The following is a 21,101-nucleotide window of genomic DNA, read 5'->3' on the forward strand; positions in this document are numbered from 1 at the left end:
ATGGGTGCAGGGCTTGCCATTGTTTCCTTCAGCTCCGTAGTAAATGGTTACTTCACATATTACCGATCACTGGCTGAAGGTGTGATAGGTGGCGGAGTAGGTCTGGGCATATTTGTCTCTTCGGTTATGACGCAACAATTCATGTTGGCTTACACGTGGAGGGTATGTACGATTTCAGTTATGTTTTGCAGTTATTCAAGATCTATATCCATTTTTTAAAGATTTGTTTTTATTTTTTATGATGTATAACCAGTATTTTTTTCCTTAAAACCTGATATTTGGTGATATTATGTTTATGGAATCGGCCATGGAGAAATATTCCCTGGCCGCCTCTAAAAAAAGATCATCTAATTCACACTATACACAATGTCCTTTAAAACCAGGCATTTCCAACACGTTCATGAAATGAGTCCAATTTTGGCATTAAATTGCTTATTTTTTTATCCAGGCGATGGCGGACACGTAAAAGTTTTCACGGTATTGGTTCCCATAAATTTTAAACCGAATCTTCCCTGCAGGGGGCAATGTTGCTGTTGGCGGATTACTGTTTGAACATATGTGTCTTTGCTATGGTTTTCATTCCAAAAAGCGAGATCACCAACCACCCGTTTAATCGATGGAGAACGTCAGACCAGAAAAGAACTCCCAAAGCTATTGAACTCAATATTTTACCGAAAAACGAATTCAAACTTGTTCCAGAACCGAAATCTCATCACAGGGAGCACTTCTTGATCCGTTCACGCCGCTTGTGGAAACGACCACTGTTTCTACTTATAAGTGCAAGTGATTTTCTAACCTGGTGTGCTATGTTGATTCCCCTGGTTCATTTGGTTGAAAGAGCCAGGTATGGTTGGATTCTAGCGAAATTATTTATGTTACTTCTACATTTTATTTAATTGGTTCTCAAACATTTTGCGTTCCTCGCACTTGGAAAGACTCACCATGCGTCGCAGTAATCTTAAATCTGTCAGGCCTGGTTTTTACACGTTTACAATTAATTTTTTCTAATTCTGACTTTATGCGCCTGATATATTATGTTACAGACAACACGGTGTAAATGCGAATGTTGCTGCTTGGCTTTCCTCCACAATCGGCCTTTCTGGAATCGTTGCAAGGCCCCTGCTTGGCGCGCTTTGTTCCATAACAAGAATTGACCCATTTTGGGCATACGCCTCCAATCAGGTTTTTTATTCGACTTTTTTTAATATGCCGTAATGTTTTTTGTCGCTTTTTAGGCTGTTCTCGGGATCGCAGTGTGTTTGAGTTCGTTTTGGTCTGACGTTTATGGATTTTTCGTAATAGCAGTCGTGTACGGCCTTCTCAGCAACGGATATGGTTTCATGAAAGCGAGTGTGGCATCATTGCTTGGACGGGAAAACTTCGTGGACGCCTTTTGTTGGATAATGTTCTTGGATGGAATCGGTATATGCGTCGGTCCATTTATTGCAGGTACGTAAACTGACGACAAAGAATGTAACTGCATGGCCTAACATGACCTCTACCGGTTGGTGTAATCCTTATTCTCAGGGGTTCTCAAACCTTTTAGGCTCACTACACACTTGGATCCTCCTATTTCGTTTTCGTTTGGCATTGTTGTGTTAAATTGCGACAACTTAAAAATGCAATTTGTAGCAGAAATTAAAATTTATTCTCAAATTTAAATAAAGGATGTTAGGTTACACCACAATTGTTGATAAACATATCTTTCCCCCGACAAAGAAAGTTACAAAACTTTAAAGTCAGTTTAGGATTTGAAAGGAAACAACAGGTGGCCCTGGTTAGGCGAACGAACTGCTTTGGCTGCTTTTGGCGGAACACCTGAACCCACTTAACGGCACATCAGTGGGCCGCGGGACACAGTTTCAGAAACCCTGCAGGGCATGAAATGTTTTGTAACTTTTAATGATAATCTCTTGAAATGAACCGAAACATTTTTAACGTCCTGTTTTACAGGATCCGTAGTTGACGTCACGCGGTCATATGACTGGTCGTTCCGGTTTTGTGGTTTGTTGCTTTTGGTCTCGGCTTCCATATGTTTGTTGCGAAATCCCTTGAAACGATTGGAATCAAGACTTCAGAGCTAGATCCTGTATGGCATTGAACTATTTCTTGCGAGAAATAGGTTTCACTTTGATTTTACAGCAAAACAGTTAAAATCTATTTTTTTATTTGTCTGCAACAAAAAACACCCAAAAGAAGATAGCGACAACAGCAACAAACTGGGTTGTTGACGGTTCCGAAGAATCAGTCCGTTTCAAACCTGTTGTTTTTTGTGGCCGTAAACATGTTTCACACTGTGTTGTTATGACCATCATGAACCAGGTGCATTATATTTAATCTCGTTACAATTTCCAAAAATAGTGTCCGATGTGGGAATGGAGATTAATTTCCATAAAATAAAAGAAGGTAAGTATCGTTAGTCTAACTTTTGTATTTTACTACGTCGCAAATTACTAACATTATATAGCTGAGATGCAATAAGACGTGTCTGGGTTTTTAAGTTTGAAAAACAAATTCTGGCTTAAATATGCATTGTGCTACATTTGCGTTGTAAACCGCGCGTCTTTTTTGCTTTTTCTGTAATTAATTTTTGGTTTCGAGCCTCCAATGTTTATTGTGTTTTGCGATAATCTTGGCGGAACAAATAAAATATTATCCGTAAAAGGGCAGTAGATCACGAAAGCTGTATTCCGGTCGCAAGGAGAAATTAAGCAAACGGTTTACAAGGCCAAGTCGAGTAGTAACAGGGTCACGTGATTTTCAAATTCAACGCGCGAAAAAGACGAGTTTTTTACGTGGGCTTTTAAGTCATGGGAAATGTTATCCTTCAATACGATTGGAATCAAGACTTCAAGAGCTATCCTATCTCCCATGTTAGTTTACTACTGTTTCTTGCACCAAATATCAACGATTGTGTTGGATAAAGAGATTAATCACTTTTCTGCAATGCTATTCAAAGAAGTTGTAAAACATGTTTTTCTGCGAATATTCTTCCGCCGTTCCAGCAAAACAATTCCTTGCAATGAAAAAAAAACAAATTTGCAACAGCAGCAACAGACGAGGTTGTTAACAGTACAAAGCGTGACGGCAATGTACTTGAAATCAGTTTAGTTTTATATTTCCTGCTGAGCAACAGTTTGTAGTCTCTACTTGTAGTTTTATTGCACCTAATGTGCAAATGTACTTGTTTCACATTTTGCATTGACATCATTAATAATTATCAGATACCACTTGGATTTGTATTCTGAAGATAGAGGGAATGGACAAGATAAACTTCCATGAAATAAAGTAAGATCCATTGCATTTATGTGTGAATTGTATATGTTATCAATATTGTAAAAACAAAAATGTATATGACAAGTTACATCAAGTAATTTTAGTTAAAGTAGTAGTTTTTAAAACTGTTAAACACAGTCAGCTTAAAAGCAATGCATATCAAGCCTTTAACTTTGTTTGATGAACTAATTCTGTTATTTTTTAAAGGTAATCAGTGGATATGGTTAAACTTTTAGACTACTTTTTGATTTGTTTAACTGCAAGTAGTTTCAATTTTTCTTCATGCAGCTTCTCATTGAATTTGATGTAATGAATCATGACAAGAATCAAAGTGCTGCATCAGCATCAACAACACATTAGTGATAGTTACAAGGTAAGAATGTTTTGAATTGCTTTGCCCCCATAATTGAAAATAATTATTGGAGTCCCAATGCAGAGTGTGCTTTTTTGACTTACATTTAAAATAAAGAGAGCAAAAAGGAATAAAATTAAAAAGCAAAAAAATGTATATATTGCAAAATGAAGGCCTCGGGGTTTGTGCCAATAAACGAGTTTCCTTGATTGGCTAATCGCTAAAATCATCTAATTGTAAGGCGAGTATTGGCAGTTCCTGTAAGTCACATGACCACAAGCTAGTCATAAACACGAGTGGGCTTGCGTTTCGCCTTGACACAAAACGAAAGAGCACTTTGGTCATGCGAGCAAATCCCCCGAACCACTTGGTTGATTTTCGTTTCTCCCAAAGCTGCCCTATTACAGCGTACTATTTTGCTGTTCACAAGACAACGTGTAAATCTGTCACTGCACACCTCATTTTGCAAACACCTTTAAAGTGTGGTAATAGTAAGATGGGCTTCAGCACGTATGTAAGTATAAGCTTGTATAAGCTAAGGCTGCTTTGGTATAAACTGAAATTGAGCACGGAAAACAATCATTAATCATAACAGATTTGCGGTAACTTGGTGTTACGGAAGTTCAATTGGTCGTAGGGCATTTTGCAAGTAAAAACAGCTCTTTGTTTAGAATGTGAAGATCGTCTGATACTGAATTGGTTGCAGCCGCGGGCAACGGTCTCGTCGTGTTTGGTACTTTTTCTGTAAAATTTGTGAAAATCGTTTGTCGTGATGCCTGTTCGCTGGTTTTGCGTACGTAAGAGGCATGTGCAGTAAATCCATTTTGTAGTAGGTATCGTTAACCATTGCTTGTTATTGTGATTTAGAAATCAGAGTATCGTCATTTACTGCTTATTCCAATGATGTGTGACCAGTATAATATCGGACGTGTTACCGAACTATTAAAGGGCTGAAAATGACTGAGTACGTATTTTTAGATATCATTTGACAATAGGCCTATTTTGTTCCACTAAAGTAAACAGCTTCGTTCCGGTAGTAAATAGTTTGTCCCAAAAGCACACACGCTTTGCGGAAGCGTGTATGCAGACTAGCGACTGTTGTTGTTATAACTCGCGTGTTTTTGCTGTGAAAGGCCTACAGCTGTGTATGTTTGCGGTTTTTAAGAATAGCCTATACGAGTTTGCAGTTAATATTCGAAAACAGTTACAATGTAGGCCGCAACTATACCAGGATAGTACAATAAAACTTTCACGGCAGCTGCACGGAGAGTTTTTGGCGATTTTGTTTTGACGTTATACGAATTGAAAAACTGTGGTTTCAAACCAACGCCGTTTGACATGTTTCAAAGCGATCCAACAATTGCTATGCGACCAGACATGGCTAAAGTATACAAACTATTTAAATTTGTTTTGCCAAGAGAGTAGACTTCTGGCAGCCAAAAAATAGTCAGTCTGAAAGTTATTTTCATCGACAGGATGTGCTCAGAATTTACCGGTCGACACCGATAAGCTATGTCAAAAACATAATTCTAGTGTACATAAAATGTGCTTGTACTTATAGCATGTACCAATTATCCAAATGGTTGATTAAGTGATAGCAATAAGAAGGGAAAGACGTAAGGCGGATTCGTAGAAGCATACGCATTGTTTTGTTATTACCACCTTTGTGTTTTTTGTCAGTGGTTAAGGTGATCATAGTAAAAACCACTATTAGGCAATAATCAGATTGTTTAAGATGGTTGTTCAAGATGAGAGTTGTCGATTTAAGTGGATCGTTCTAATGGCTTCAACCGCAACATACGCTCTTTCTTACGGAACAATTCACTCTGTGGGGGTTCTGTACCCAGAATGGATACGTACATTTAACTCGAAGGCTAATTATGTTTCGTTTGTGGGAAGTTTTCCTTCTGCTTTTGGATGTTTGATTGGTATTATTTGTGCAAAGTGTTTGAAACTACCTATGTTGCTTAAAACTTGAGTATTTACGATGTGGGTTAAATGTTATAGGTGTGCAAACTAACAAATGGCCACAGACTATTAGGCTTCTATAAGTTTACATATTGCAAGAAAATTGGAACATTTTACTTTTAAAATTTTAATTGACACCGCGCTTAAATCAAGCTAGCTTCGAAAACATCTATAGTTCATCATTTGATTTGCAAGAGTCTGATATTCTGCATATGTACATGTATAATAGTACATCAACATATTGTGTTTGATCTGGATATGGTCGGAAAGCTTTTTGCACAATAACTTCACAAATTTATAGACTTGCGTGCAATTTTGTGTTCAATTTACTAAAAGATTTTTCTATGTACCTTTTATTGAGAAGTTCTACTAGCATAGTGGTCCGAACCGTCAACTTAACTTGAAGATAGTTTATCGCCGTATATTTTCTTTTACAGGTCCTGTTGGGGCGTTTGCAGTTGAGAAAGCTGGTAGTCGTGTCTGTGGTATCCTGGGTGGCATTTTCATGTTCGTCGGATTAATTTTGTGCTACTTCGCGAATAGCGTCTTGCACTTGTTCTTCTCGTTCGGAATTATTACAGGTTATAGATTAGTTTATATTTAAACAACTTTAAATGTTGGCCCGCTGATCAACTCCAACACGCAGCTGTATCGTTTTATTCCGGCCATTTTTTGTAAAAACAATTGAGGTTTTGAAGAAGAACTCATTTAGTGTAACCGGTGCTCATAAGTTTAATTTATCCACTATATTAAATTGGCTTTATTCACAAATAATTGATATTACATTTTTACATTTCATTTCAAACAGCAAGACACCGGCTGTCAGTTTACTGGACCGTGACTTGTTGAACAATTACCATACAACGCAATGTAATATTTTAGGTATCGGTGCAGGGCTTTCCCTTGTTACTTTCAGTTCCGTAGTAAATGGTTACTTCACTTATGACCGATCACTGGCTGAAGGAGTAATAGGTGGGGGAGTGTGCTTGGGAATATTTACCGCTTCCATTATGATTCAACAGTTCATGTTGGCTTATGCTTGGAGGGTATGTACAATTGATCGGTTGTATTTTGCATTTGATTCTACATACAGTTCCTTCGTGTACTATATATTCTATATTGTCGCAAGATTTATGTCTAATATTTTGTTGTTGTTTTTTATTATGTTATGCCATATCGCCATTTTATGTAAAAGTCTTCTCCAGGGAACTATGCTGCTGTTGGCGGGTTACTGCTTGAACATATGTGTCTTTGCTATGTTTTTCATTCCAAAAAGCGAGATTACCAACCACCCGTTTAATCGATGGAGAACGTCAGACCAGAAAAGAACGCCTGAAGCTGTGGAACTCAATATTTTACCGGAAAACAAACTCAAACTTGTTCCAGAACCGAAATCTCATCACAGGGAGCACTTCTTGATCCGTTCACGCCGCTTGTGGAAACGACCACTGTTTCTCCTTATAAGTGCAAGTGATTTTCTAACCTGGTGTGCTATGTTGATTCCCCTCGTTCATTTGGTTGAAAGAGCCAGGTATGTTTCAATGCAGACTAAATAATCAGGCCAAAAAGCATTAAATGACAAAAAATGTTGTGCTTCTTGACTTACACTTTGTATGTCTATAATAACATGTAACCTGCCTGTGGACGGTAAAAAGAAACTGCCATGTACTAAACGCTGTTGAAAACAATACCGCTGGCACTGCGTACCGGTATCAATATATTTATGCCTTTGGTTGCATTTTAGACAACACGGTGTAAATGCGAATGTTGCTGCTTGGCTTTCCTCCACAATCGGCCTTTCTGGAATCGTTGGAAGGCCCCTTCTCGGCGCACTTTGTACCATAACACGCACTGACCCGTTTTGGGCATACGCCTCCAATCAGGTTTTATAAATATCAGCCTTTATCAAAGTAAACCGCAACGTTTTGATTCTCCTTCTAGGCTCTTCTTGCAGTCGCTGTTTTTATGAGTCCGTTTTGGTCTGACGTTTATGGGTTTTTCGTAATAGCAGTCGTGTACGGCCTTCTCAGCAACGGATATGGTTTCATGAAAGCGAGTGTGGCATCAATGCTTGGTCAGGATAACTTCGTTGACGCCTATAGTTGGATAATGTTCATTGAAGGAATCGGTATATGCGTCGGTCCATTTATTGCAGGTATATTACCAACTGTAGTTTATTTAGGTTTAAATCATTACGAAATAGTCTGTAGTTTATTTAGGTTTAAATCATAACGAAATAGTCTGTAGTTTATTTAGGTTTAAATCATTACGAAATAGTCTGTAGTTTATTTAGGTTTAAATCATTACGAAATAGGCTGTAGTTTATTTAGGTTTAAATCATTACGAAATAGTCTGTAGTTTATTTAGGTTTAAATCATTACGAAATAGTCTGTAGTTTATTTAGGTTTAAATCATTACGAAATAGTCTGTAGTTTATTTAGGTTTAAATCATTACGAAATAGTCTGTAGTTTATTTAGGTTTAAATCATTACGAAATAGGCTGTAGTTTATTTAGGTTTAAATCATTACGAAATAGTCTGTAGTTTATTTAGGTTTAAATCATAACGAAATAGTCTGTAGTTTATTTAGGTTTAAATCATAACGAAATAGTCTGTAGTTTATTTAGGTTTAAATCATAACGAAATAGTCTGTAGTTTATTTAGGTTTAAATCATAACGAAATAGTCTGTAGTTTATTTAGGTTTAAATCATTACGAAATAGGCTGTAGTTTATTTAGGTTTAAATCATTACGAAATAGTCTGTAGTTTATTTAGGTTTAAATCATAACGAAATAGTCTGTAGTTTATTTAGGTTTAAATCATAACGAAATAGTCTGTAGTTTATTTAGGTTTAAATCATTACGAAATAGGCTGTAGTTTATTTAGGTTTAAATCATTACGAAATAGTCTGTAGTTTATTTAGGTTTAAATCATAACGAAATAGTCTGTAGTTTATTTAGGTTTAAATCATAACGAAATAGTCTGTAGTTTATTTAGGTTTAAATCATTACAAAATAGTCTGTAGTTTATTTAGGTTTAAATCATTACGAAATAGTCTCTAGTTTATTTAGGTTTAAATCATAACGAAATAGTCTGTAGTTTATTTAGGTTTAAATCATAACGAAATAGTCTGTAGTTTATTTAGGTTTAAATCATAATGAAATAGTCTGTAGTTTATTTAGGTTTAAATCATAACGAAATAGTCTAGTTTATTTAGGTTTAAATCATAACGAAATAGTCTGTAGTTTATTTAGGTTTAAATTATAACGAAATAGTCTGTAGTTTATTTAGGTTTAAATCATAACGAAATAGTCTGTAGTTTATTTAGGTTTAAATCATAACGAAATAGTCTGTAGTTTATTTAGGTTTAAATCATAACGAAATAGTCTGTAGTTTATTTAGGTTTAGTTTGTCGCAATAAAAAAAAAACTTGGTTTAGTTTTGGATGACTGAAACTGTAAATGACCACAAAGAAAATGTTCCGAAAAACTTACGTCACTGTAAATCGTGCATTCAATAAATTATATCGCTCCACGACCTCATAAGTGGTTTCGTTGTCATCATGAAACGTTCTGTTGTTTTATGTTATTTTTTTTTCATTTTATGCTGAACTCCTAATATCAAAGATACAAAATGAAGTTAGTTTAATTCTTTATACATCGCTTAGTTTTGCTCGGGAAGCCCTTTTGTGTTGTAGGAGACCAGCTATCGAAAATGCTTCCAAGCTGTTCTAGACAATTGTGTACATAAACATTTAAAACGCTACGTAGAAAACGTTCCCCACAGAAATCGTAAACAAAAATCGTGTCCCGGAAAACATTTGTTTTCGCTGTTACGTAATGGGGCTTAGGCTACATGCCATCATTAAAACAGCAACTTAATTATAAGCGTACGCCTTGTCAGTCTCTGGTTTCTAACTTGTTTTGGGGCAATCAGTTTGTCACAAAAAGTGCACCAAATATTACAAATCCAAATCTATAAGGCCAAACTCTACACCACAATCTACTCCAATAGCGGGATTCAAATATCTTAGCATCCTCTCACTAGCAGTATTCTATAGTAACCGCGGGAATACAGTACTTTCAAGTAAAACATGTGCCTACACATAGGGTTGTTAACAACCGGTTTGCGAAGGTCATTAAAAATTCCCAGAACCGGTGCGAACCGGTTGAATCCCACTACTGAACTACTCGCATCTCCATATTTTATGCATAGTTTAGATTTAAAACTTAATAACTTAGGTGGTAAGAGTCATACAAAGGTTTGTAGGTCTGCAACTTTATATATATGTGTATATATACATGACATATACACAGAAAAAATAAAATTTGTTTTACAGGATCCGTTGTTGACGTCACGCAATCATATGACTGGTCGTTCCGCTTTTGTGGTTTGTTGCTTTTGGTCTCGGCTTCAATATGTTTGTTGCGAAATCCCTTGAAACGATTGGAGTCGAGACTTCTATGACGCAGATCGCCATTCCCGCTATTATTATTAGTTGATTGTTTAATGATTTTTTTCGCATTTGGAACTCAAAATATAAACTATACCAAGTCGACGCAGGTAAGTTTGAAACACGTTTCAATAATTTATCAAAAAGAGTTCGCCACATTTTTATTCGTTCGTATGGTGGTGGCGCTGCGGAGTCGGCGCGCGGAATATAAAGCGGTGACAACCTCTGTCTCGGCGCCACAACTGTATATATAAGTAGGAAACCTGTTCGGGAGGGCCTGGGTTCGAATCCCGGTGTGGGAAAAAATATTTTCTCATAGGTTTCCATCTGGTTTGTCGGATTCATGTTCGTGGTTTCTCGTTTAAATTTTCTGTCATTACGTAACCGGCCGAGCTGGCCAAATGCGGAGCTGCTGGGATACATAATTTATGCATGGAAAGTGGCTCCAGTCGATTAGGGAGGAAGAAAAAACAATGCAAGTTTCATGAAAGTGCGCCGGATTTGTAACAAAACACCTCCGTTTCGAAACTGCTTTAAATAATACTCTGGTTTATTGATGAAGTGAAGAAAATTTTTGCATTCAAAAGAAAACAATTCAACGATTGGAACTTTTGCTTCGCGGTGCACTTCGTGCCACAAAATAATAGAAACATACAAAAATAATACAGGGGGAACATAAGGTAAGCATTACACAACAACAGCAACAAGAAATAAAACTTTTAATTAAAAATACAGGACTCTTTGGCAAACGGCGCGACTTGTAGAAATAATAATCGTGTGCCAATATCGTTGCCAGCAAACCTTGAGAAAGGTTTTTTTTCTGGAGTTCGCTTTTGTTTTGATATAATACTGCGGTTTAAACCATACAGAGAAGACCAATTTGCGCGCATATATTCGTGTGCAACGTGTTGACTTTACAAACTGACCGCACGCTGTAGGGAATGGCCCGGACGAATTAAACAACTATTCACAATGCTTTTGAAGAACCAACATACTATTTGAATAGTGCAAATGTAACGGTGGTAAAATTAAAAACAAACATGCACAGCTTTCTGGTGATTGATATTTGAAATATGATTGGTCGTTACACTCGTACGGCGACATTGAAACGAAGAAAAGTATAATAAACAGTTCAGGGTATCTAACTTGACAACCTTGTGGTATTATGCATGTCTTATAGTGCAGTGGTGCTTGAACTTGCTTGGTCGCCCCCTTGACGTTATTTATAACATTTTGAGCCCCCATCCCTCGGAAAAAAATTAAATTCAAAAATAGGATTTAATTTGCTTCATAGCTGTAGAGAGATTTGGTCCTCGGTTAGGCATTGTTTGTTTATCTGGGACAGCAAATTACTTTATTTGGTATACATCGTGTAAGTGAAGCAACCAAGCCTCTGAATTACGTCACTCATTTGGATTTATAACATTGTATTTACTTTTTAAATCACTCGTCAATGAGAGGTAAGGGCTGTTTTTTGAAACCAAGTTTTTCATGCATGGTTTGGTGCATGACATTCCGAGTCACAGGTCGGCTGCATAGTCGAGTTTGTTCGTTGCTCAGTTAAGTGCAAAACAACCAGTCACCAAACTAAAACTACGTATGTGTCCATTGAGCGTTACGATTGTGACTAGATTGAATTTTAGAGCACTCGTAGTCGCGAGCTTTTCCGACAAGCGGACAAATATTTGCTTAAATTTACCGCAAGGTTTCTGTACACAGAAATACAAAATATAGGCTGATCACTACTTAGTGGTCAATATACGGGTATTTTATAAACTATTGCCCCCCTTGCCAACCTACAACGCCTCCCTAGGGGAATTCACCCCCAAATTAAGAAGTAGTGATTTTATTTCTGTTTGTTGTTTATCCGCGTAGTAGTTTTGATATAAAATACGAATGACTTGATTTCATCCAAAAATCAACAACAAACGCCCACAAATTCCGACAACAGCAAGAAATAAATTCTGGAATAAATATTCAAACCTTTTTGAACGTAGTTCCGTGTAAATGTAGACCATTTAGTTTGGTCCAACAGAGCCCATTTTACTGGACTGTGATTCTTCGACTTGCTGCGTTGGCTCAGTCTAGAAATAGCGCTCCATCGTCGATTTAAATTTAGCAACCAGGGATCGCGTCGCCGCACGAAAATCTCTGTTGCGAACACTGTAAATGACGCAGTTCCAAATTGATGACGTCAAAAACACGCCCACTGTAACCAGTTTTCCAATTGAGCGGTGGTCGCGGAGCAGATGTCCGTCAGATGCTACAAACACACAAGGTCAATTTAAGGTTAAATACGCAGATTGCGATCAGAGCAGGGGTCCCAAACCACTGGACCGCGCACCGGCACTAAATTTTAGAATGCCGCACGCAGCTACGAATACAGGTTGTACGTTTTTTCAACACTTAACTGTCGCATGGTATTATTACCTTGGTCAGGCTCCAATAGACAGCGTTAAGGATAGTTGCAACCTTTTTACATTCGTTTTTTATATATGCGGTGTTTATGTACTGCACCTTTAGTGTCAGTGAAACTACTACCTGTTCAATAAAGGTTGCGGACTTCTTGATTACAGGTTGACATAAATTATTAAGGGTCCTCAAATGCCGGAAAATGTCGAATCTTTAAACTGTAGTTTATGAGAAACGTAGGTGCCAAGGTTTTCTTGACACCGTAACACTTGACAAATTTAAAGTTATCGTTTATTTTGCTACTTCTATATATACTCTCTCGATTGACACGTAAACTGCTCATGTGAAAAGGATTGAAGTTAACATTGCCTGCCTTGCGTCTACATATTGGCACTTGGTAAGAATAAAATTGTATATGCCAATTGGAAGATTGATTAGTTTTGTTAATTATGAATTCGTTGCAATACCATTTCCCCCTTTAACTGCGTGTTTGTTACTCTGATCAATATGATACTGTTTTCTATAGGCCTCTATATGTCACAAATATGGAGGTACATTGGCTTGGTTGTTAACTTGGCGCAAAAAATCTGACACAGACATGTGTTGGTTAAAGTCAACGATCTGAATTAAAACAGACACACTACGACATCTTGTGACTGAATACCCATACTACATGTGTTGGATACACGACTCACTTGTCAGATCTGCGAGGTCGTCCTCGGACAAATTGATGGCCATCAAAATTGCGAAGGGCAGGACACAGACCGCGTAAACGGAGAGAATCGTCATCAGTGTTCTGTTCGCCTGCTGGTGTTCCTGCGCGTAAATGTATCATAACTTATGTAAACCCCATAACGTTGGTCGGCTGATGATTCTGCGCGCTTTCAATTCGGGGTCACCACTACAACTTTGCGTTAGCACATGTCCAAGGTCTTAAACTGTAATTTTTATGTCGGGGTCACCATTAAAACCTTGCGTTAGCAATTATCCGAGGACTTCAACTTTAAGTAAAACAAAACGTCAAAACTCACATTCCTTGAAACTCGGAAATCTTCTCTCTTAAAGACGCCTGAAAATTTAGTCCAAAGCGTACTTCCTGTTTGGGGAGACTCCTCGTACTCAACACTCCATTTGACGCTCTTTCGAGGTGCAGCCAAGCTAGCAGAATTGCCAGCTGCATTGTCTAAAAAATAATCAATAACTTGCTGTTTTTTTTCAAAGAACCCTAACAGAAAGGTCGTCATACTTTCGTTTCCGTTAGGGTTCTTTGAAATAACGGCTAAGTTTCCAAGCGTTTATTCTTTGTTGGTAGCAAACATAGGTCTGAGTCACTTCCATCGACTCAATAAAACGACAGGCGTTTATTTTACAATGTTATATTCGCAATTATGAACGCAAGCAAATGCTTTTCTCTCCTTGGGCGAAATAAAGAGGAGTAGACAACAACTTGAAACGTAAACTCTGTGGCGATAAACTTCCTTGTGAACAAAACACTTCTGGAGATGGCTGAGCCATTTTTTTTCCATTGTAATTTATATGTGGAGCGCTTAGCGAAACACGGAAATACAATGTAGTTTCGGTGGCACTGAAGTTGTAGCAGTTTCAAACGCATTTGCCATTTATATTCTTGTATTTACTTAATGGGATAAAATCTCTGTCGTTGCAGAAAGCGGCATTCCATTACGTACTGAACCAGTTATATTCCTTAAATTAATTGTTACTGAATACCTCCTGATAAGGGCCGCTGCATAACAGCCGAAACGTCGAGATACATCGATAAAAACAACGTTTGCCAGAAGAGCAGTATTTAGCGGTTATATTCCTGTTGTCAAAAACCTCTCGATAGTAGGTGTTTTTTAATACGTGGGTGTGTTCTGTGATGTCCACGCTTCTGTTCACCTAAATTTCCACCCATTATTCTTTAATATTTACCTTTCGACGAACACTCGTCTGAGCTGGATTCTTGAGCAGCAGACTTTGATGGCGAAAATTGAAAAGTCTCCACTGCGACTGGGGACGTAATCTTTTCACTCTCGCCCTCCGACAGCACTGAAACCACGGTCATTTTTCTATGGTGATTGGAAATGGGCTTCCTGAGCGCGCACGACGTAGCCATAGTTACCCCAACCGTAGCAACGAACACCAATATAAGAGGGACAAGGTATATCCAAATTGGATCGTCGTAGGTTTGGGTATCCACCGAATCTGGTGGTTCGGCTAAGGGCAGGAAGAACACTGACGGGCTGACGGTAAAAGTCCACTTGTTCGCTACTGTGAAGGACAGAATAATCGTCAGGGCAACCAGGGAGACCCAAGTGATGAAAATTAGCAGCAGGCATCGGGGTTTGGTCATAATTCGGTTGTAACGGATGTCTTTCGTAATGGCTAGGTGTCTATCAACGCTCAACAGTAGGATACTGAGAAGACTGGCGCCCTGCACAAAAATAATTTACACATTGGCAAAAATGGTAGGAAAAAAAATGAGGCAAACAACAGCTTAAACACAATTTGTCGGTGATTATTCGAAGCATTTTGCGTGGAAACTTTTGCTCCACATTTAAATTAATCTTTCTGATACCTTTTTCGTACGCAAACTAAAATGAATTGAACCTTTTCTGAATATTTTCGACCTACCTGCGATATGTACAAAATGGCTACGGAAAATTTGACGTGGGCCGGCGAAAAGTAATTGATCCAACCGTTGGCGAACTCCTGGGGGTTAGAGAGGAATTTTGAAATGTCGTAAAACTCGGTATGGCCGATGTACATGATCGATATAAAGTGGTAGGTTGCTACTGGCAACACGGCGAGCCCGAACAGGAGATCCGACGCAGTTAAAGAGATTTTGAAGTACACCTAAAAGACAAAAAATGCCATTTCTTGTGTTTTTGTCAATTCTTAACATATTTTTAGTGCTTATTTCAAGGCAACGTCGTTGAGGGTCTGTCTGCACATTTTTGACATCATTTTATGCTGCAACATTGGTGTTAAAATTGTTATAAAACTTTTTTGTCCTTATTTGTCAGAGAATTGTTTTTTGGTTATTTATGTATGCGTTTAATTTGGGCCGACAGCGTATACTAAAACCACAAATTTCAAAGGAAACAAAATACTTTTGTACACTTGAGTAGTTACAGCTTTATTAGAAAATCATTTAAATATAATCTCCACCTGTGTACGTTTAGGCTTCAAGGATATCCAAACTGCCAACGACCAAGAGTTGAGGATCACTGTACACAGACACACTATTATCAGGAAAGCCAAGCAACCGTCAATCACCGGTTTGTTGCACACCGCACATTCTCCCAAGGGAAGCGGAAAAACCCGGACTTCCGGGTTGCAATGGTTGGGTGCAGTCTGTGTTTTGTTTTCCACGAGACCAGCTTCGTAGACGTAGTCGCAGCCGATACATTGGCGAGTAATGGTGATGCTCAAGCGCTCCAATTCGCTCGCACAGAATGGAAACAGTGAGATACCCGGCCACCGCTGCGTGGTCATGTCAAATTTCGTTTACTTAGGAAAACCAGCATCTTTATCCATCTGAATGAAATTGAGAAATAATGTAGGAAAGCACCACCGTGCTACGGAGCTAATGCAAATTAAATCCCTTTAATGCACACACTGTGTTGGTAAATTAGTTTATGTCAAAAAATCGATGAAACACTAATATTAAAATGGCAAGCGTAAGTGAAAACGTATATGTGCCTGAAGTTTATCTGGCAAAATTAATCTACAGTACATCTAGACTGACGTGCTAACTGCAAATATGACACGTATGACATCATTTGTCGGTGCCTCTGGTTACTAACGCCTGGCTGTAATTTCCTAAACAGGTCACCTCTGTAAAGTCAAACTTTAATTAATATTCCCAGTGGTCATCCTTCGACATACGAAACATTCAGGAAACAAGCAAAGTTCCGGTAAACATTGTTGCAAAATTACACAGAAACGGTGCACACGTAATGCGTTTTTCTCTGTTGCTACGACGCGTGACTCCCGTGTTTACAACTTAGCTTTGCGGCACAACGCTGTTCAGCAAAGCCTTACTTTGCATGCAAGAAATGCTTAAATACTGCATACTGAAGCTTGAATACTGTACACTGAAGCTTGAATACTGTACACTAAAGCTTACATACTGTACACTGAACCTTAAATACTGTATAACGAGGATAAAAAAGCGACATTTGGGTTATGAAATGCGTTAGCAACCTTATCATGTGAAGGGGCGCAATACTTTTTAATAACAACTGGCAGTAGCCATATGTATTCCCACATAACATCCTACAGTAGCCGTTTTTGTACTCAACGGAGTAAAAAAGGAAGCCGTTGCAGGGCTGCATAACTGCACCATAAGCTGCACTGATTAGACCTAACAGATCTATAAGCTGTACTCGTATATCCTCACATAACATAAGCGACGAAACAAGCAGAAGGCAAGGGTTGTTAAACTGTCGATATCCAAGCAAAAAGGGCAATTCATAAGAGCTTTTTAAACTCCACCCGCCAAAAGTAAGTAACGCCCGAGGATCACGTCGCCTTAAATCGACCGAAACCATCTCCAAAAGCAACAAAGTTTGGGAGAACTTTCCTGGTTTTCTAAGTTGCAGTTTCGCTCGACCGCACACAACAGGCTTTTCAGCTGGCTGCAAAGCAGGGACTCCCGGCTTGAAACTATTTGAAATGAAGTTAAGCTCCTCGGTCGTTTCTTCCCACTCGCGACAACTTTGTTTTGTGAGTTGTCCCGTTCACAACAAAGCCACTCGATCCTCGTGACTGGGTAATATGATATTCTACAGTAGTGAGCTGTGTGACGTCAAATATGGCTGCATCCTAGGCAAATACATCAAGACGTATTTTCACACTGCGGCGCTAAAACCTAATCAGGTTAAAAGAAAATACAATACAGTTTTTTCAGCCACATCCAGCATATGTTCAAATCATCTAAACCTCGACTTACTGAAACACAACCACAGTTTTGAACAAAAAAACCTTTGGACTATTTTTTGTGGGGGCAATTGGGCTAACGCTGAGAGTTCAAGGCCCAGAGGACGACAATGGCCAGTGCACGTATTTACGTATACGCAGAACAAGGCAAGACGCATTTTCCTGACGTGTCTCGCGTCACACAGGTCGTTCTTCGGTTGAGTTCCCACTCGAACTAACTGGCTTACTAACGTCGTCACGTGTTATAATACGCGCCCCAGGCGTCCATTGTTCATGTGGAGGTGCTTTCATAGTCCACGAGACTTTTTCCTTTCTGTTTCTACGGACGTTGGTGCGGTTGGTTTTTGTTGTAATTGTTTTTTAGGATAGTGGCGCAGTGTCCGCTCATTGTGACGCATGAATGGATCCTTTGGAATAGGATATCCCGACTTAAGCATTGCTGGTGTAAGCTAACGGTTATATCGAAAATTGTGGTGTCTAAGTTTTTGCTGCAATCAATCATTTTCTGAATCATTGAAATCATCATAAGTGTAATTGGTTTGGAATATTTTTCTAAACCATAGTAAACCATTGAAGCCTTTGACAAAACTCCTGTTTTTGAGGCAAAATATAAAGGAAACGAGATTTGTCGTGTTGTTGACAAGACCTAGTAAATGCATCATTCCTTTTGATCGCAAGATAACCTAATAAGACCTGCTGTTTCCAGACAGGACAAACAACACTATTCTATTTTCGTTTCGCCGCAGTTTTCAACAGCAGAAATAATCGTTTCATGAAAACAAAAACCTGAAACCGACAGTGCAACCTATACTGACTTCACCAGATAAAGCAATGATAAATAGTTGCTTTTTTCTCTCTCAACCCCAAATTAAATCCACTTTCCCAAAACACAGGTACGCAGCCGTTTCACCTCCGGTGTGGAAATGCCTGATTCTCACACAGCACGGATTACCTCATGAGGAATATTCTTAACACTATTATCTCGAGCGTACGCGAGCGCTATTTCATATTAAAACAAACTTAAATTCTTTCGACCCAAAGCGTGCGTGAGGACACGTCCTAACGGCAAATTCTCCTTTGTTCTACTTTTGTGAACTCGTTTCAACTCGTATGCTGTGCGTGGCCACACCCTGGAGCTACAGTCAGAAAACGTATCGTCCAAAATTCGACAACAACGAGATCCATTCCACTTGTGGTAACGTCATTCCTATGGCATGTAACTCTTTCCTGCGTATGACTGAGGCTGAATCGTAGAGCTTTGCGTTGTACGTATTTAAGAATATGTGACTTTTTGCGAAGTAATGTTGTTACATCTATAACAATAATTTAGGTTTATTGTTTCGCGAACGAACTATGCTTTTCTTGATTAAATTAAAGTATGTTTTAATGTTTCTCCAATTGAGAAAGTTCAAATAAGAAATATCGAACTTTAAACTATGTCGTTGAATAATGTCGTACGTATTTAACATGACGCATTTTCGCAAGAATTTGTTGCAACCTACCATTAGCTAAACACAAAAGCCCACGATGTTCAAAATATCCCCTACGTTAAATTATCGGTTCCATTGACGATATTCAATTACGTAAATGTGCCCTATATGGCAAAACGTCCGCAAACACTGTTCATAACATTAGAGTATTGCTCTACTTTATAAGCAATGGAGCCAATAATGGTTTTTGTAGTTAGGTAAGGACCTTAGGTCGAAACACTGGCCCTGTCGCAGCTCGTCATAAAAAATGATTCTAGTTTATTAACCGCGATTGCGTATTTGTGGCCAATGGAAAACCAAATGTCAGCATAAATTTGAAATCCAACGAATGGAACAGAAAGGAAATGTTGGTTTAAATTTTGTAACGTGCGGTGAATTTTTGCCACGTGCAGTTTGTCAATATTGAATGTCATGTCTCACTGAAGGTTAACGCATACAACGACAAACACTGCGGTCTCCCCGCATGCAACGAAACTGGGAACAGAGTGTGACCACAAAAAACCACTGTTCGGGTTTTTTGACTGAAGCACAAATAACGACTGTTGTGTTTTTTTCCTGTGATTCATCTCAAAACCATTTGTATCAATAAACATCGAAAAAAAAGTTTTCATACAAAACACAATACGGTCAACTAATAATGTTAGTAGAATCTGGCCCTCGGTTACGCATTGTCTTTATCTCTGCAACATTACATTATATTTATATTCGCATAAACTGGTAATGCTGATAGGAAGTAAGTGAAATCGGGTTTTCTGAATAAATAAACCAGTTACATAAATCCGAGGCTGTTTTCATTGTAATACAGAAAACCCTAGTCACTAAAGGCGGAACTACCATGTAATTTGATTAATATATGTTCAATACATGCATAGACTGTGTGCGTTCTTAAACCTTAACCATACTGGTCTAAAACAACAAAACTTTAAACATATTCTTTCATAAAACTTCTATTCGCCTTGGCTTAATTCCTTCTAAACCACTGAAAATAGCTGCGTTTATCCAAACACAAACTTTTCAACGATTCAACATTCTTTCGTATTCTTAACACATCTTGTGATCCGAACTGTGGGTGCTTGCTTTTGTCCATGATATTACGCATACAAGTGACGACATAACGAATCTGTGCATTTCCGCAAGGGTACAACTGCGATACATCACGCATATGTCAACAAAGAACATATAGGCCTGTAGTGTATTTACCAAATCGCCAGTAGCATTACAATGATAAACATGTTCGACATTCACTACATCGTGTCAAATCCACGTCCGCTTGTTTACATTAATAAATAAAACAGACACTTGTAACACTATTCGCTTGTCTATAATAACTCGCCTTAAATGTACAAACTAAACATCTAAGATCATAACTGGCATGAAAATTGCTAACTGGCCGTTGCAACAACACAACTGTTACATTTTTATGTGCCATGGAAACGGTAAGGACCCTCAATTTATACAAAAAATCCACAACTAAGGATGCGCCTCTGGCTTTTGCATTTATCACAAACATCACCAAAAAGGTGATTAAGGCTTACCAGCTCAATACCACAAGCCATCTGTTGGATTAAATAACGGTTGTAAGCGACGAACCAATTCCCAAACGACTTGGGTTTTATTAGCCCGCTAATTATTGCGTACACAGTCCTCTGTGCCGAGGCTAAGCCTCGAGACATTTCTAGGGTTTGCTGATCTAAAAGTTGTTTCATTTTGGATAAAACGCGTTTTGCTTGAGCAGCGTAAGATTTTTTTTATTTCGCTTCTATGTAATGCACTGATTATTGGATTCCAGAACCACGTGACTCGGCAAATAAAAGTTTGGAATCCACACATAAATAAAACCGAAGAGTTTACTTCTACCCTATCCCATCATCTGACAGGGCAGTAGTTTGTATCCTTTTTTCGTGTCGAAATCTCTTTAACATCAATAATTCCAATTGTCGCACCCCGTTTTAATAAAACGTATCGGTGTGTTGATGTAACCGACCTTAATATGCAGCCTTCGCGCACCCCTAGGGATAAATCTCGTTTTCCCCTCGTAACCACTTTATTAGACTCTCATGGGTAAATTATAATTCCAAGTTCATTAAATATTCTGAATTATTCATCACAAAACATGTTTTTATTATTTTACTTTCCTTCTTATATTTGTTAGGCAAAATAGTGCTCTCGCTTTATATGGAAGTAGAACTTTATCGCTAAGTAGAACG

General features: G+C 38.3%; 3 protein-coding genes across 3 annotated transcripts; 2 read left to right on the forward strand and 1 right to left on the reverse strand.

The window, feature by feature from the left end:
* On the forward strand, nucleotides 1–2,336 carry LOC145913795 (monocarboxylate transporter 14-like). The gene is made up of 5 exons (XM_083001550.1): nucleotides 1–162; nucleotides 519–844; nucleotides 1,044–1,182; nucleotides 1,236–1,449; nucleotides 1,954–2,336. Exons 1-5 carry the CDS (start codon nucleotides 1–3, stop codon nucleotides 2,082–2,084), a joined length of 972 nt encoding a protein of 323 aa, XP_082857676.1. The 3' UTR covers nucleotides 2,085–2,336.
* A 3,027-nt stretch (nucleotides 2,337–5,363) lies between these two features.
* Nucleotides 5,364–10,150, forward strand: LOC145913797 (monocarboxylate transporter 14-like). The gene is made up of 7 exons (XM_083001552.1): nucleotides 5,364–5,556; nucleotides 6,034–6,177; nucleotides 6,479–6,642; nucleotides 6,802–7,127; nucleotides 7,341–7,479; nucleotides 7,538–7,751; nucleotides 9,935–10,150. Exons 1-7 carry the CDS (start codon nucleotides 5,364–5,366, stop codon nucleotides 10,060–10,062), a joined length of 1,308 nt encoding a protein of 435 aa, XP_082857678.1. The 3' UTR covers nucleotides 10,063–10,150.
* Nucleotides 10,151–10,586: 436 nt separating this feature from the next.
* LOC145913358 (uncharacterized) lies at nucleotides 10,587–15,996 on the reverse strand. The gene is made up of 6 exons (XM_083000982.1): nucleotides 15,632–15,996; nucleotides 15,095–15,316; nucleotides 14,393–14,894; nucleotides 13,492–13,643; nucleotides 13,156–13,276; nucleotides 10,587–12,311 (listed from the first exon to the last, which is right to left on the reverse strand). Exons 1-6 carry the CDS (start codon nucleotides 15,956–15,958, stop codon nucleotides 12,133–12,135), a joined length of 1,503 nt encoding a protein of 500 aa, XP_082857108.1. The 5' UTR covers nucleotides 15,959–15,996; the 3' UTR covers nucleotides 10,587–12,132.
* Nucleotides 15,997–21,101: the final 5,105 nt, after the last annotated feature.

Source organism: Ascidia mentula, chromosome 9 (assembly GCF_947561715.1).
Source record: "Ascidia mentula chromosome 9, kaAscMent1.1, whole genome shotgun sequence".
NCBI lineage: Eukaryota > Metazoa > Chordata > Ascidiacea > Phlebobranchia > Ascidiidae > Ascidia > Ascidia mentula.